The 15,770-nt window shown below is 37.1% G+C and overlaps 2 protein-coding genes across 3 annotated transcripts; one reads left to right on the forward strand and one right to left on the reverse strand.

The window, feature by feature from the left end:
* Window positions 1-22: 22 nt before the first annotated feature.
* On the reverse strand, window positions 23-12,490 carry dnajc5ab (DnaJ (Hsp40) homolog, subfamily C, member 5ab). The gene is made up of 5 exons (XM_056732287.1): window positions 12,334-12,490; window positions 3,724-3,891; window positions 3,242-3,455; window positions 2,975-3,146; window positions 23-2,870 (listed from the first exon to the last, which is right to left on the reverse strand). Exons 2-5 carry the CDS (start codon window positions 3,831-3,833, stop codon window positions 2,767-2,769), a joined length of 600 nt encoding a protein of 199 aa, XP_056588265.1. The 5' UTR covers window positions 3,834-3,891; window positions 12,334-12,490; the 3' UTR covers window positions 23-2,766.
* Window positions 12,491-12,529: 39 nt separating this feature from the next.
* On the forward strand, window positions 12,530-15,432 carry gid8b (GID complex subunit 8 homolog b (S. cerevisiae)). Of its 2 annotated transcripts, none has more exons than XM_056732276.1 (5): window positions 12,530-12,647; window positions 13,496-13,624; window positions 13,698-13,894; window positions 14,147-14,344; window positions 14,651-15,432. In XM_056732276.1, the coding sequence occupies exons 2-5, from the start codon at window positions 13,504-13,506 to the stop codon at window positions 14,822-14,824; spliced, it is 690 nt and encodes a 229-aa protein (XP_056588254.1). In that variant the 5' UTR covers window positions 12,530-12,647; window positions 13,496-13,503; the 3' UTR covers window positions 14,825-15,432. The 2 variants fall into 2 exon arrangements, with proteins under 2 accessions (XP_056588254.1, XP_056588253.1); XM_056732275.1 differs by lacking the exon at window positions 12,530-12,647 and adding an exon at window positions 12,797-12,932.
* The last annotated feature ends 338 nt before the right edge of the window (window positions 15,433-15,770 follow it).

Consider the following 15,770-nt stretch of genomic DNA (forward strand, 5'->3'; position numbering starts at 1 on the left):
CAAACACACGAACATCACAATATTTCGCTTTCTCAACATTTATTGTTCAACTGTGATTCAGATCAACTATCCATGTTACTTTTCTCAGACAGTAAATTCATGCTACGACAACATCAGACTATTTACCCAGAATGTGCAAAAGACATTCTGCATAATAGCCATATTCACTTACATGTATTTTTCACATCATTTATTAAAAACTGGACAATAAATGAAATATTGTTCTCATCACGGTTTTTAGACTAATATTACGTTAATTTCAGAGAACATGTAGATCTGGCATGATTTTGTTTCAATGCGTTGACAGACTTCACATTCCATCAAACATTTCTGGATATGGAGGAAGTCTGAGCAATGTTTCAACACTGATAATCATGAAAGAAGTTGAAACAAATGTCTGCCTGAAAGAACCAGTGTAGTATTTTAAATCAGAGACAGAAACGATTATGTTAATAATAATGTTATAAACATGTTATGAAGCAGTTCAAACAAGCAGCAACTTGATCACTAACAAATCTCCCTGTTGTTTAGATCATAAATTAAATAAAAAAAGTCTAAAAGAAATATTTAGATATCTATGAAATATCCACATATACACAATGTGAAACTAAATAAACATTTACGTTTTCTGCACATCCCCTTTCAAACGCACATACATGCGGAAACATTTAGAGCTACACAACTAATACAGCATAAAGAGGTGAGCGATACTTAAACACAAAATACAGATGACACAGACAGGAAGTTTAGAGCTCAATGTTCTTTCAGTGCAGTCACATAGTATACACGGTCTACAATGTTTCAGTGTACTGCAACGTTTCAGCAAAATGGGGCTGAATACACATTTAAAACAACATTTACTACTAGGAAGCCATTTGATGTAATTGGATGTCGAGATTATATTTTCTGGCAGAAAAAGCAATAATACTGGGGTAAAAATGAGTAAAATATCCTGTTCACCCGATTAAATTACTGGCACGAGGCAAAAAGGTCAAACTATGGGTGCAGTTACAACCAAACCAAAATACAGCACACTGGTAGTACACTCAGCAAGAATGTCAACTTCCACGTTTAAAAAACAAAGTGTTTTCTCAGGAGGAACATTGTTTAAAAATGACTAACCAAATCTGAAGCTATAAAAATCTATTGATGGAAAGCCATTGTTTGTACATATGTATCACTTTTCCCACAATCCTCCAAGGCTCATTAAATCCCACTGTATAAATATGGGCTTTTCAAAAGTGTGACAAACATGCTGTGTGTGTATCACCATTTTTACCAAACCGTCACACACATTAAACACAGCTAGACAGAGATCCAACTGAACTGTATATGCCTACTGGATGACATTCACTCAGACAATGTTTCACAAAAACATACAGCACATGACACTGCAAACCACAGGGAAAGAAATTCACAGGCTACGTGACCTTGAAATTAAATATATGAAAATATTCAAACATTTGTAGATGTTTGTTTTAACATGAAATCCACCCAACACTCTTCAGACATTAATGGAATGTTAAAACAGACAGCATGTTTATGATGAGTTTAGGAGGTTTGTGCCAAGATCCCATCAAAGGCATGAACGACATACAAGTTAGTATGTGTGACAACCCCTAGTGTTACGTTTTTAAAGGGACAGTTCACCCCAAAATAAAAATCACTTACGGCCCCTCAAGTTGTTTTAAACCTCTATACATTTTTTTGTTCTGATGAACACAGAAAGATATTTGGAAAAATGCTTGTAACCAAACACTTCTTGGCCCCCATTGACTGCCATTGTAGAAAAAATTACAATGGTAGTCAAAATTGCCCCAGAAAGGTTTGCTTTTCCCCATTCTCCAAAATATTTTATTTTGTGTTCAACAGACCAAATAAAAGTTTAAAGCAATTTTTCCAACTGTGGCGGTCAATGGTGGCCAAGAACTGTTTAGTTAGAAGAATTCTTGTCCGTATTCATCAGAACAAAGACATGTATACAGATTTCTAACAGCTTGAGAGTAAATCAATGATGACATAATTTTCATGTTTATGTGAACTGTTGCTTTAGGTCTTCTAATAATACCAGTTTAAGATAATCTAAACTAAAAGCTTAAAATATGAACACGTATTTCTTCTAAACGATAGTTACCTAAACAACAACATAGAGATGGCAAGATTAAGTGATTGTTCAAATTATTATTAAACATTTTGCTAATTTACGTCTTAAATCTAATGCAAGTCATTAGTCAACTTGTCTTACAGATAAAGAGCCATTCCAACATATACACAGTCATTTTTGAAAGATCACAGCAGGAAGACTGTAATGACACCAAATGTCTTGTGTGTAGATGTGGGGATTATATTGTAACAGTGGGTTTGGGGTTGATAGAGGTAAAAGGCAAATTAAAATAAAATAAAACTTGCGTCTCGCCCTGTAAAGTGAAGCATTTTCAATCATACAGCAGAAGATCTGCACAACTGCCCTTTATTTTGGTTTTGGCTAGAAGAGATACATCTACCTCCTCTGGGCATGCGCACTTCAATACTGCCTCATTTTTATCATGCCGACAAGAGTTTTTTGTAAGTTTAGGGTAGGCATTAGCTACTGTAATTTATTGGCGAGATTTTGCATCCAAATGCAAAATGCTGTAGCTGTATCCCTTCTAGCCAAATCTTTATTTCCCCTGTCTGTCTCTACCTCAACACTCATTCTCCACAGTGCCCTCTTGTGGCATGGTGGTCCCGTGCGTGTGAGAGAGAGAACGACAGAGGGAGGTTACTTTAATAGCTGGCATCTGTCCGGTAGGTGGTGTGGTGCGAGTCTGAGGTCAGCTGAGTGGTCTCGGTGGCTGAGGAGGGCTGCATCACAATGGGGCTGCTGCCATCTACAGGAAACAAACATTTGAATCAGGAACAAATGGGGTCGGACAAGGGAGCAGGATTCTTTTTGTGATGTTCATTACATGTAATGTATGTTAAAGAGTCTCACCTCTCTCATCAGACTGCATCTGAGCCTCTAAATCTTCAGGTGACACGTAAAATTCAGGCTCGTCTGTGTGAGGAGGATGAGGTTTACATTTCCCACAGCAGCAGTTACAGCAGCAGCAAAGACAGCAGCAGAAGTAACAGCCAGTGGCCACACCACAGAATATAAACAAGGCCTGTCGAAAGACAAAAAAAAAAAATCTATGAAAGACCTGAATGTTAAATACACACGTTTGGTGTTTGGAACTGTGTGTGTGTGTTAATATTATACCTTGGCCCACCAGCTGGACAATACAAAGTATGTGTTCACATTCTCCTCTCCGAACTGTTCTGCCACGTAGAGGCCGAGAGATCCATATTTGTCGTAGATGTTGCGCTTGGTGGGATCCGACAAAATTGTATGAGCGTTGTTTATTTCTTTAAACTTATCCGCCGCTTCTGGGTTGTCGGGATTCTTGTCTGGGTGGAATTTTAGAGCTAGTTTCCTGCAAACCAAAAGAGAAGAAACTCTTCTTGTTAAATGAAGGCAAGGAGCCTAAAGGTCTGTCACCCTCTTGTGGATTAAACTGGAAATTCACGATAGCCGGACACTTCAAATTGTATATGTAGTGATATACAGTATATATACAGGCTATAATGTTTCAATTGGTAATAAGGAAGAAATAAAATCAACAATGAATAGATTCAGACTATTTTATCCATGATCAATGTTGGAACAAGATGATTGATCAACATCCAAAATGTCTCAATCACCTGTAAGATTTTTTAATGTCGTCTTGTGCTGTGTTCTTCTCAACTCCCAAGACCTGGTATAGTGACTCTCCTGATGTGGAAAGTGCACGCTGTCTCTGTTGTTCCGCCATTAGTCTCACACACACACGCACTCACACTCCCCTCACGCCTCTCAACCACCAACTCTGTCTAAAAGAAAAAATAAAGAGAAAAAAAGATGTTATAAATGCTTTCTGTACCCCTGTAGCTCTGTTCACACAGCAGAATATGATGTCACTCCTGTTTGGAGCGCTACATATGGTTACATTTACACACATTTGCTATTTGCTGTTATATATAGACTGATCTATAGACCGCTGCATCGAACGCATGTGCCAGCACTGCAGTTAAATTCCGGTCTTTGTTTGGCTAGTGTCTAATAATATAACTATTTATATTTATTATTAATTTACGATACCCTAATTGTATTAAAGAACCAATCTGTTGAATTTTGTTGCATGTTTATTTTATTAAATAAACAATTTGTTGCTGAATAGATCCTTAGTTAAGTCGCATTAAAAGAAACCATATGGTACATTGACATCTAGTGGTTGAGTTTAGTGTGGCAGTCTAAATTAAATATCTTGACGAGACAAGTTCAGCCGAGTAACAGTTCTTCTCAGTTTCTTTGGCTTGTTATTAGAAATAATCTACAAGCACTCTATTGAAACATTATATTATGAGGATGGGAGAGATGCTGGGTTTCTTTTTGGGTGTGGCACAATTTGCTGTGTAGCGTCATCCTAGTTTCTGCATGTTTATACTAGTATGCAGGCATACACTCTTAAAAATAAAGGTGCTTCATGATCATGATGCCAAAGAAAAACTTTTTTTCCTTAATTTTGGGGTGAACTATCCGTTTAATAGTATGTCAAAATGCCTGGTTCCTTATTCATCTCAGTATATTTGAGAAGCATGATTCATTGCCTGACAACCCTGCCCACAAATTGTTGTGCAAAAGGGGAGAAGTTTGTGATGTTTTTTAGAAGTTTTTTGTAAACTGCATGAACCTGATAGTTGAGTTATAAGGAATTGCAAGGTAATGGGTTTAGCTTCAGGCTAGAAACAATGTCAATTTTCAGAAGAAATTGCCTGAATGCATTGTGATTGCAACATACAATGCATACACATATTGTAAATGATTTCACTATCAACTACACAAGAATGACGCAAAAAAATACAACTGGTCCTACAGCGTGAGAGTTTATTGTTGTGTATAGGTTTGTGTACGTGGCGAGTATAAGGAAAGAGGAGGGTGATACTATTATATACACAGGGAGGATCCGAAGTAAGGACCTAGTGTGTGCAGCAAAGTTAATCAACCTATTAATCCACATTAATTCAGGTAAAGACACCTCCACACAAAATGGATGCCAGGAGTAAGAAAAGGGCAAAAAAATTAGTTTGAAGGACCAAATCCCTTTAAGTGTAGACTTCAATTTTGTCCTCTTCATCCCACGAGGTTCCCGAGAGAGTTTTGCCTTCACTCCAGGCTAATCGTGCAGCTTGTCAGTGAGTATTAGCAGATTAGTATTAGCGGAGCGTCTGAATAAGTGAACGGTTATTTTTGTCCCTTCTCAAACCCTGTGTGCTTCTTTAAACAGGAGGCTCACACACTCCCATAATTCCTTGAGGTTTGATTCACTAACAGCCATCGAGATTTGATACACTGAATGGAGAAAGCGATGTCTTCTTATCTGCATGACATATGTCTGAGTGAAACGGCTTTTGAAATGGGAAAAACATGTGTAGCGGGACTGGCTTGCGTCAATCAAGAACTGATTGGATCGTTGGAAACTAAGAAAATGGAGGCAGATTTGAATGGCAGTTTGCAGTCATTTAGGCACCCTTCCTCATGACCTTAATTGAAGAGAGGTCGTTTTGACGGGAAAAGAGGTTTTTGATTCAGGATTATGAGTGCACATGAATAAAAAAAATAACGGCGTGTACAGACAAGTTACCTATATAAAATACCACAATATTCCATATAAAATATGATTTTCAAATTTGATTTCATTGCGTCTCTAATAGCCTAAACCAGCGATTCCCAACCTTTTTCGTTCCAGGATCAACCTAAACAGGTATAATCTATCTTGAGACCCACCAAAATAATTTTAAATGGAAATAAAATACACATTCATCCTCTGTAAGTAGAATAATTTTTATTTTCCCCAAATACAATAAATGAAATTTAAGCTGCAATACCAAACTATCTAATGTTAAAATATCAACGCTATTGTCATTATTGTTATGAAAACCCCTGGCCTAAACTATAGCAACGTTTCCACTGCCAAATTTCAAATTGCAAATTGAAAATACGCCTGACATGCCAGGGGAAAAGTCCCATATATCGCAAAAAGTGAAAGTCTTTATAGGGAATTCATATTTTGCAATGAAAAGAGTTTTTGTCGCATTTACAGGTCACGTGGCGTCCGTAAAAGAGATGATCATTTTTTACAGATGGCACGGTATGTTTGGACAGAAAATTTGGAAAGATAGGATTCAAATGAAGAAATATCTTATACAATGGCCCAATTACAAGAAAAGGAATGAGTGCAGTGTGTAGCTTTATTAGAGACAGTGGGTTAATATAAAGAAAATAGAGAAATCACATTAGGTTCAGTTTAGTTTATTTCTATAGCAGGTTTAAAAACGCCAGTAAAGCCAAATAAAAGTGCGTTACAACAAAATAATAAAATAAGGATTAAAAGGATACAACAATAAATATAAAGAAAACATTCATAAATTACCATGCAAAGCAAATTCAAAAACATCAAGGCAGGGTAAGATATTACAATAAATTAAAAGCCCTTTTAAAAAGATATGTTTTAAGGTTTGATTTAAACCATGTCAGAGAGGAGGAAGTTCGAATATAGTAAGGGAGATTATTCCATAAAATGGGACCTGCTACTGAAATTGCTCTATCACCACGGCCCTTCAACCGTATTCTGGTGACTATGAGTAAGAGATGGTCTTCTGATCTTAAACTGTGAGAGAGGCGATAAGGGAGAAGTAGAGTTGACAAATAATTGGGAGCTTGATGGTTTATGGATTTATACACAAATAAAAGGATTTTAAATTCAATAAGTAAACAATGAAGGTCTCTTAGAAGACATGAGAGAATTTTAGCAACCTTTCAGAAATCGAACTGCGGCGTTTTGAACCATTTGTAAACGCCAGAGTAGTGATTTTGAGATACCACAATAAAGCAAGTTGCAATAATTGAGTCTCGTAGTGATGAAAGCATTGTATGGCCATGTCTACAGATTTTTCAGATAGTTTTGGTTTGATTTTTGCTAATAATCAAAGTTGAAAGAAACTGGTACCAATGACAGAACTGATATGTTTTTCAAACTTTAGGGAGTTATCAAACACCACCCCTAAGTTTCTCACATAAGGAGAATCAAGCAGACGCATCAACTTTACCAGTGCGACTTGGGCAGGATGTGATTGGTAAGGTTTTATTTTAAAAAATTATGTTAAATAGTTAAAAACTATAGCTTATTGTTTTTCCTTTTATATACGACGTTATAAAGACTATAAACAAACAACTATATCATACAGAGTTTGTGTGAGATAGAAACAAGCTCACATTACAGCATGGAATGGTAACATAATAAATGACGCGACCGAGTTGGCCCTTCTTGATCAACCAGTGTTACGCCACTTCTCGTCGCGACTCCACAAAGACAATAAACCCCATTATAAACACAACATTTATTGCTTCTAGTTGGAACATTATTACGGATTATTAGGACTTTTGTTGTCTTTTTTTCACATTGTGCACATATCTACAAATGCAGAACATAAACACATGACAAACTCGCGTTAGTCCGTAACAAAGTCTTTTTACAGGTTGCGAGTCTGATTTGGAATGGTTGGAATGGCCCAACTTTTTAACCAAAGCTTTAGCACATAGCCGGTCTTAATCTCTCTCCCACGTTAGTAAAGCAATAGTCGGTGAAATGTGCTGCACAAACTTGATCATTCGGATTATACATTTCTGTGATTCTACATTTGGGTGGTCTTAGTCAAATGCTTCCACAAACTGACGTAGATTTGTGGGGGTGTGGTTACAAGAAGCATTTCAGGCAGGTCTGGGTTCACATTTCGTTTTTAGATGGAACAAAAGATGGTTTCTTTAATTTTAGCAATTTTACGTGTATAACACATGCATGGCCAAATTATAACACACCAAAGAATCAGAAAAACACGCTTTCGTGCCATATAACCCCTTATTATAATAACCCCTTATTATATATTATAATGGATTCGAATTCGTTTCTACTGTCTTTTGTCGTGTCGCGCCGGTCGCGTCCGGTGTAGACACGGTGTTAGGCAAAGCCATTGAGAGAGAGAGCTGCGCCAATGAAAGTAAAAAAAAAAAAACTTGTGTAACGCGATTCATGGAGTCTTCAGATAGATTCTCTTTAAATGCTTTATTTCTTTCATTTTTTTATCCATAAAATGACTCTCAATGGGTCAAACGTTTACCTCAGTTTGTCTGTTTATCCGCAGCACCCCAGATCAATTTAGTAAATGTACAAGTATTTGGTGGTTGTATTATTGACACGTAAAAGCCTACACCTTGAATCTATGATGCCTTTATCTCAATGTATTTCCATGGAAAAAAGTCTTAAGTTCAGAACAATACGGTCATTTCAAAGCCAAATGAAAAATGTATGAGAATTAAATGTCAAAGTTCCAAAACAGACAATTAATCATCACAATCGCAATGATTTATTAGACAATTAATCGTCAGCCAAATTTCTAAAATGTAAGTTACGGAAGTGTGCGATTCTGCCCATAAGCACATGGATCTATTGCTTCAATGTTTTGTCAGACTTGATTCCAGTCAGGTTTTGATGAGTAGGATATCTCTGCAATGCAGTCTTACCATAACACTACATCCATCTCCGCCCCCCCTCCCCTCCTCCATGTTTTTTACTTTCTACACCACCATATGGCCTGGCTAAATCTTTACCGGCCACATGCACTTAAGGCGTTGGTGAAAGTCTCCAGTGATGACTAAATATCATTGAGTGCTAACAACAAGTGTTTCCTATATACGTTTGTGTTGTATAGAGTTCTCCTCTTGCTCTCTCTGTTTGTGTCCAAACAAACGTCACACGTTTTTCATCTTTTCTCCATCTGGTTCAGCAGGTGAAGCGATGCTGTTTTGGTCTGTTTGTGGAGGGATGAAATGGCATGTTTGGAGAGGGGCATGTTTGGAGAGATTCTGTCGAGCATTGACAAATACATAAAGGTTGTGACATGCATGTAATGTAAACACACACGCACAATGGTTGCCACAGACACACATCAGATATATGCATGCTTGTTTGTTCCTTTGATCAAATGTATTATTAGCTATATGACTGGGGAATACGTAGAACTTTAGTCTTTATTCAACAGTTTTAAGTTATTTAAGAAGTTGAATGTGTCTACTGAAGTCACTCCGATTATGGCCAACCAAATGACATGAATGAAATTATTATTATTATATTAATAAAAGCTATGATGAAACTACAGTATTGCAATAAGAATATTTGTAAGTAGCAGTCATAAGAGGCATATAGCACTACTCCGATGATACAGAAAGCGTGTCATTGTTGATAAAGCTTCATTCTGGCTGTTAAAATGCATGCCAGTCAGATCAGACAGCGTGACATGTGTTAAACATAGTGCAACACAGTACATTGGCCCATATATCGTGTGAACTGAGCTCATGTGTTGGTTTCCCAAATCAAAGTACTTCTTTTAAAGAGCCTAGTAATTCATTTACAGCAACCAATGCACAACCATACAAAAAGTTAATATATATAAAAAGCTAGCTTTATTTAATCTATATAGGCAGGCTAAAATAAAAGCAGGGGCCCGTTTCAGAAAGGAGGTTTAGAGAAAAATCTGAGCATATTAACCCTGAATGACGGAAACTCTGGGTTTTCCGTTTCAGAAAGCAAGGTAAGTCGAACCCGGTAAAGCTGGTTTCTAAAACAGAGGTAACTAATACTCAGAGTCAGTAACCATAGTAACATACTCTAACCTGGCCGGGAGCAGGCTTTGGGAACCCAGAGTTTCTTTCGATCTCCTTTCATGGCAGTGATGGCACACATTTTGATCACACAGAGACCATCTCAGTGACTAAAATGGCATATGTGCTTTTATAGAGGACCCTGTATGTGAAGAGGCTGCATTAATTCATGCAGGACCCGAGTGGCATTTTGTCATTTACATGTCCATTTTTATTAAAACTGTACCATTTTTCTTTACAGTGAACTATATATATCAAATTAGATCAGTAACATCAGCCATCGTGGCCAGGTATTACATCAGAGCACGTTCTTTTGTTTATTGGTACATTTATCTATGTATTCATTTAAACTTATGACATTTTCATCAGAAAGTGTGCCTTGCTCTCAAGCGCTTGCTTTTTTGGTGCTGTTGCCATGGTAAATCGTAATATCTGAGCTCCATTGATCATAGCTTGTCGTACTCGTGGTGCAAGTGCCTAACTCAAGGTAAGCCTAGAGTTGATAGAACTAAGTCAAATCAATTTTTCTGAATAAAAAACTCAAAGTTCCGCATCCCGGTGTAAATCTACTCAGACTAGAGTTCAAATTTTAACAAGGTGTTGATTGAACCTTTAACATTTGGTTCTTGCATCTCTCAGCTTCAGTGGAGTCATTTTGAATACTGTATTTCTATATCTCATGGCTTAGTAACTTTGATATTTAAGCTTCAAATACAATGAATGCATCACACTGGATGGACTAACAAACTACAAATGCATAAAGCTGAATTTGTAGTGAGATTCTCACTGTATGGTGAGACTTCTAATCCATGCCATAGACTAGTTTGTCTGACTGGAATACTGACCAAACAAAACCTTTAAGAATCTCTGCAAAGCTGTGGGGGGAAAAACTTGTTCTGTCAAGTTAATAAACTAATGGAGCTCATAGGTACTTTCAGAATGCCTGTTTCTGAATAAAATGGACCGGAGTTCTATGAGAGAGTGAGAATCAGAGTTCTGCTGTATTGTGGAACAGTGGGTAGGAACAAATGAATCCTGAGATTTGATAAAGTAAACAACTGCTAATAACAACAACAAAATAAGGTGGTGGTATAAATGCAATGACACTAAGCCAATGAAATATGAAAAAACAGTTGATGGCAAGTCATTTCTGGAGAACGTATACCAGCAGATACCAAAACAAATTAAACAACAAAAGCTCATCCAAAAATTGTGTCATCAGTGAGTAACAGAATTTTTTATGTTACAACACAAAACCCTATGGCTATGACTTACATTCCTATGTTTTGGGCAGTGTTGGGTGTCATATGTTTTCTGTAATTTAATTACAGTTACTTTTGATGTAATTAAACTAAATATTTTGTGAAATATATGCGTGTGCAATAGTGTAATTGACATCAAAATTAAAAGTCTTATTTTAAAATCTGTGCTTTAATGTATAATTCTCACATTTGTAATACTTTGGTTAATAATATTATTTATTTGAATGAATTCAATAAGCAGTTTCATGTCTATCCTTGAATCACTTAACTAATCAAGGTTGATGTAGGATACAGAAAGTAATAAGTAATGAGTAACTAAATACTTTTTGGACAGAGTAATATGGACAGTAATCCAATTACACTATTGAATATGTAATGAGTAACTAGTAATTAATTACTTTTTCAGAGTAACTTACCCAACACTGGTTTTGGGTAACAAAAAAAAGAGATGCTTGGCACAATGTGAAAACCTCAGACCCCATTCGCTTTCACGGTATTACAAAACTTCCTGCCGTAGCTTCCTCGTTCTTTTCTTTTTGTTATCATGGAAGAAAGTAATTCATATGACAAGCGGTCAGTAAATTAAGAAATCAACATACACCCTTCAATAATGCAAAATTGTTCCACTGTCTCAAAATAAGACAAATTTCCTAGTATGTAGCCACTTTGCACATTGACCTCTAAGAAATTGTGAGTGGAGAAAGGTGGTCATGTGCCAAAACACAAATAAAAGGAAGTGTAGGCCGCACGTCAATAAAGCATCTAAAGGTAAAACAAATCATAGATCAATTTATTAAGACGATAAAACACTGTTCATTAAAAAATGACAGGTTTCCAGCCTATGCTTCCATATCAAGAGACCTTTAAACCTTAAAGTCTTAGTTGATGTTTATAAAGAGACTTTTAGTGTAGAGCACATCAGTTGTTTTTCTGTCAAGATACAGAACAGCAGCCAGCGACAGCAGCAGCGTCTTTCTCATGAGGATCAGAGGATTAGCAAACACACCATTGTTTGCGATTCAGCAGCATTACATGTGCAACAAATAACCGCAAGCGTTAGTGACAGCACGATGATAAGAGTTTCAAAACTGATGGAGGTCAAACCTCATTGTTGACAGAGAAGTAGATCCTTTAATCTTATCGTTTAGCGCTCAGCATCCATATTGGTTCGCTAGATCGCCGGTCAGAGCCGAGCAGAAAAAAACCTTACTACAGTAATCCCGCGTGCACATAGAGCAGGATTGAGACGCCCAGATAGGATTTATGTCTTACTACGTCGACTGAGATGGTTCTTACCTTCTAAAGGAGAAACGCAAGGTAGGAGGGCAGATCGTCGGCTCTTCGTGGACGATTTTCTTTATCTATAGACGGCCTTCAAATGGGAGTAAATCAAACTCCGGTGATCAGATACGTATGTCAGTCTGCGTTGATCACGAGGAGGACCGTCCCTGCTCAGTGCTCAATGAGTCGTGCGGTGACGTCACAACCGATCGCGAAAAGGAAAATGGGCGGATACTCAACGAGGGACGCCGTTTCCTTAATCAGAAATTTGTCAGAAAAAGAATCAAATAAACGGATACATTTTTGGACGTAAAGGGATTTCATCGATGGTATGCTGTGTTTTATCGTCAAAAATAGAATAACGCAAATATACGGAAAGGGCAGGCGACAACACAATACATTATATATACTTGGAAATAATTCATAATAAATATTAAGGAACAGTTTGGATACGCATTTATGATTGTTGTTGTTTTACGTGTATCAAAACGTTTTAATAAACGCCAGCCAATCCAAATGAGCCGTGGTTGAAATCTCAAGTTTCTTTAAATATCGCGAGAGTTGGTTACGGCCTTTCTCCCCGAGCTGCTAGCAGGGAAAGTGTACACATTCAGGTAAAATGAACATTTTTCGTATAATCGGAAACGTTTTCATGGGTATGGATAACGAGTCATCCTGCATGAAGGCTCAGAGACTATCGGTGTTTATTTATTTCTCATTTAAAATTGTTGTTACGTATGAAATCCGTTATGGTCTTCTTTCCATCGACACAGGCTTCAATGTTATGATACAGGCCTTTATAATTAGAGCTTCCGGTAATCGTAAACGCTAATGTAATCGTGTTTGGGCTTCCAATACGTTCTTGATTTGTTTTTTCTCAAAGGTTGTTGTTAGCATGTTTATTTTTGCCATTGCTTATTTTACCAATGTGCTTGTCATTGACAAGATAAAAATAATGTACCTACAAACTGGTAAAGTTGTTTTCATTAAGCGTGTCATTTACATTCAACTTACTACTACTGTTTATTTAATTATATTAAATAAAAGGGAAGATGGACAAAATAATTGATTCAACTTTTAAGTTTATTTAGCTTGCAAGTTGGACTGACCCGTGGTTGGAAAGTTGTATAATGTATATCGAATGACAGAAATCTTTGCATGTTCTTTGTCAATGCAGAACACTTCATGATGAGTTATGCTGAAAAGCCAGAGGACATAACACGGGAGGAGTGGATGGAAAAGCTCAATAATGTTCACATTCAGCGGGCAGACATGAATCGACTCATTATGAATTATTTGGTGACAGGTATGCAGTCAGCCAAACTTATTTATTTTATTATTAACTGTCTGTAAATTAATTTTATACTTTATTTTTTTAGAGGGGTTTAAAGAGGCAGCTGAGAAATTCAGGATGGAATCAGGCATTGAGCCAAGTGTTGATCTGGATTCTTTGGATGAGAGGATAAAGATTCGGGAGATGGTCTTAAAAGGACAGATACAAGAGGCAATAGCGCTGATCAACAGTCTTCACCCCGAGCTACTGGACACTAACCGCTACCTGTACTTTCATCTTCAGGTAATGGAGAACACATTTTGGAGTTTTCTATTGAGACTAATTTGTATCTTTTGAATATTATTTACATAATCAATGATTAAAATATCTATGGTTGTTAGTTTTTGGACTTTTATTTTGTATAGTCACGGTTTACCTTATAATATATTCAGACCATTTACACAGTATATTGACATTCTTCTGTGATTCAGCCATACAGACTAGAGGAAGGTATTACTAAGTAAAAAGTAAAGGTTGTATGCTTTCCTCCCGCAGCAACAACACCTGATCGAGCTGATACGCCTGCGGGAAACCGAGGCTGCGCTAGAGTTTGCACAGACGCAGCTAGCTGAACAGGGAGAGGAAAGCCGAGAGTGTCTGACAGAGATGGAGCGGACCCTCGCTCTTCTAGCATTTGACAACCCAGAGGAGTCTCCCTTCGGTGACCTTCTTAACATGATGCAGAGACAGAAGGTAACACTTTGCATCAAATGGAAGAAAAAACGAATCATTCTAGCCCAGGGGTTTTTAACTTATTTGGACCACTCCATCTGTATGATTTTAATAAAAACTCCTTTGTGCAGAATGTACACCGTGTACGTCTAACCGAAAGGTGTGTAAAGGTCAAATGATTTTAGAGACTAGGCAGATTGCCCCCTCTAGTGGAAAACCCCATTTCTAGCCTACAGTTTTTTAAAGAAATTTAACTACAGCCTGTCGCAAGTTTTACCATAAAGATATCTTTTCAAATGTAATTGATTCTGTGGTCCTCCATAACAGGTGTGGAGTGAAGTAAACCAGGCGGTGCTGGACTACGAAAACAGGGAGTCAACACCTAAACTTGCCAAACTCCTCAAACTGCTGCTGTGGGCTCAGAACGAGTTGGATCAGAAGAAAGTAAAGTACCCCAAAATGACAGATCTCAGCAAAGGCACCATCGAGGATCCCAAGTGAACATGAATCGGCATCTCTATGCTTGCATTATGTGGGGAACAAAATGGACGCTTTCCCTTTCCTTAACTATTTATACTCAATGACTGACACTCAAACATCCTTTTCATCATCCTTTTGTTTGGTTTACCTATCAAAGACTTGGCATTAAATAGGCTGTGGTAATGAGGTTGTTGACATTTAAGGATGACTCCTTGCCAAAATGAAACACTTCGTTGCGAAGAGAGATTTCTGTGATTTGCGACTTGCTGAGCAGAATTTATTGTATTTTAGCCATTTCGTTTTGCAGAGAACTATTATTAACCCTCTATTTTGTCTGCGAATGTTTAGAAAGTATATAAGAACCACACTTACATGCTGATTTACTAGATGTTTGTGTCCACTGATGTGAGGTACCAAAGGCAAAATATTGGTGTCATCAGGAACAGTGGATTGATTGTATCAAGGTGACAAATGTGCTCCGTGTGCTTTCATGTTTTATTTTGCAGTGCACAGGTATACATTTTTTGTATGTGCATTAAGGGGTCTGTTAAAGAATGTCAGCCCTTTTTGAGTACTAATATTATTGCATTATAATGTTATAAAGTCATGTGACATTGTTTTCTACTGTACATTGTCAAGTATTCCTGCTTACATTGACATTCAATTATGTGATTTATAGATATTGCAGAGATCAAATTGTAAGCTTCTGAATGTCAGATGCTTCACATTGTATTAAATAATATTTTTTATCCCCCAAAACTCTATACTTGATTATCAGCAGGGACGTCATGCTATCATCGTCTTATCGTAACACGTTTAGCAAGACAAACCAGCTAACCGAAACATTTGATATCGCTATCTTTCCAAGAGCCTGATTGTTTTGCATATGCTATAGAAGTATTGGTTACAAAGCACATCAAGAATGTTAAGTGCAAAACACAGTTGACAAAATTTAGATTTAGTGAAC

The sequence above is a fragment of the Triplophysa dalaica genome, chromosome 20 (genome assembly GCF_015846415.1).
Source record: "Triplophysa dalaica isolate WHDGS20190420 chromosome 20, ASM1584641v1, whole genome shotgun sequence".
NCBI classification, from domain to species: Eukaryota; Metazoa; Chordata; class Actinopteri; order Cypriniformes; family Nemacheilidae; genus Triplophysa; species Triplophysa dalaica.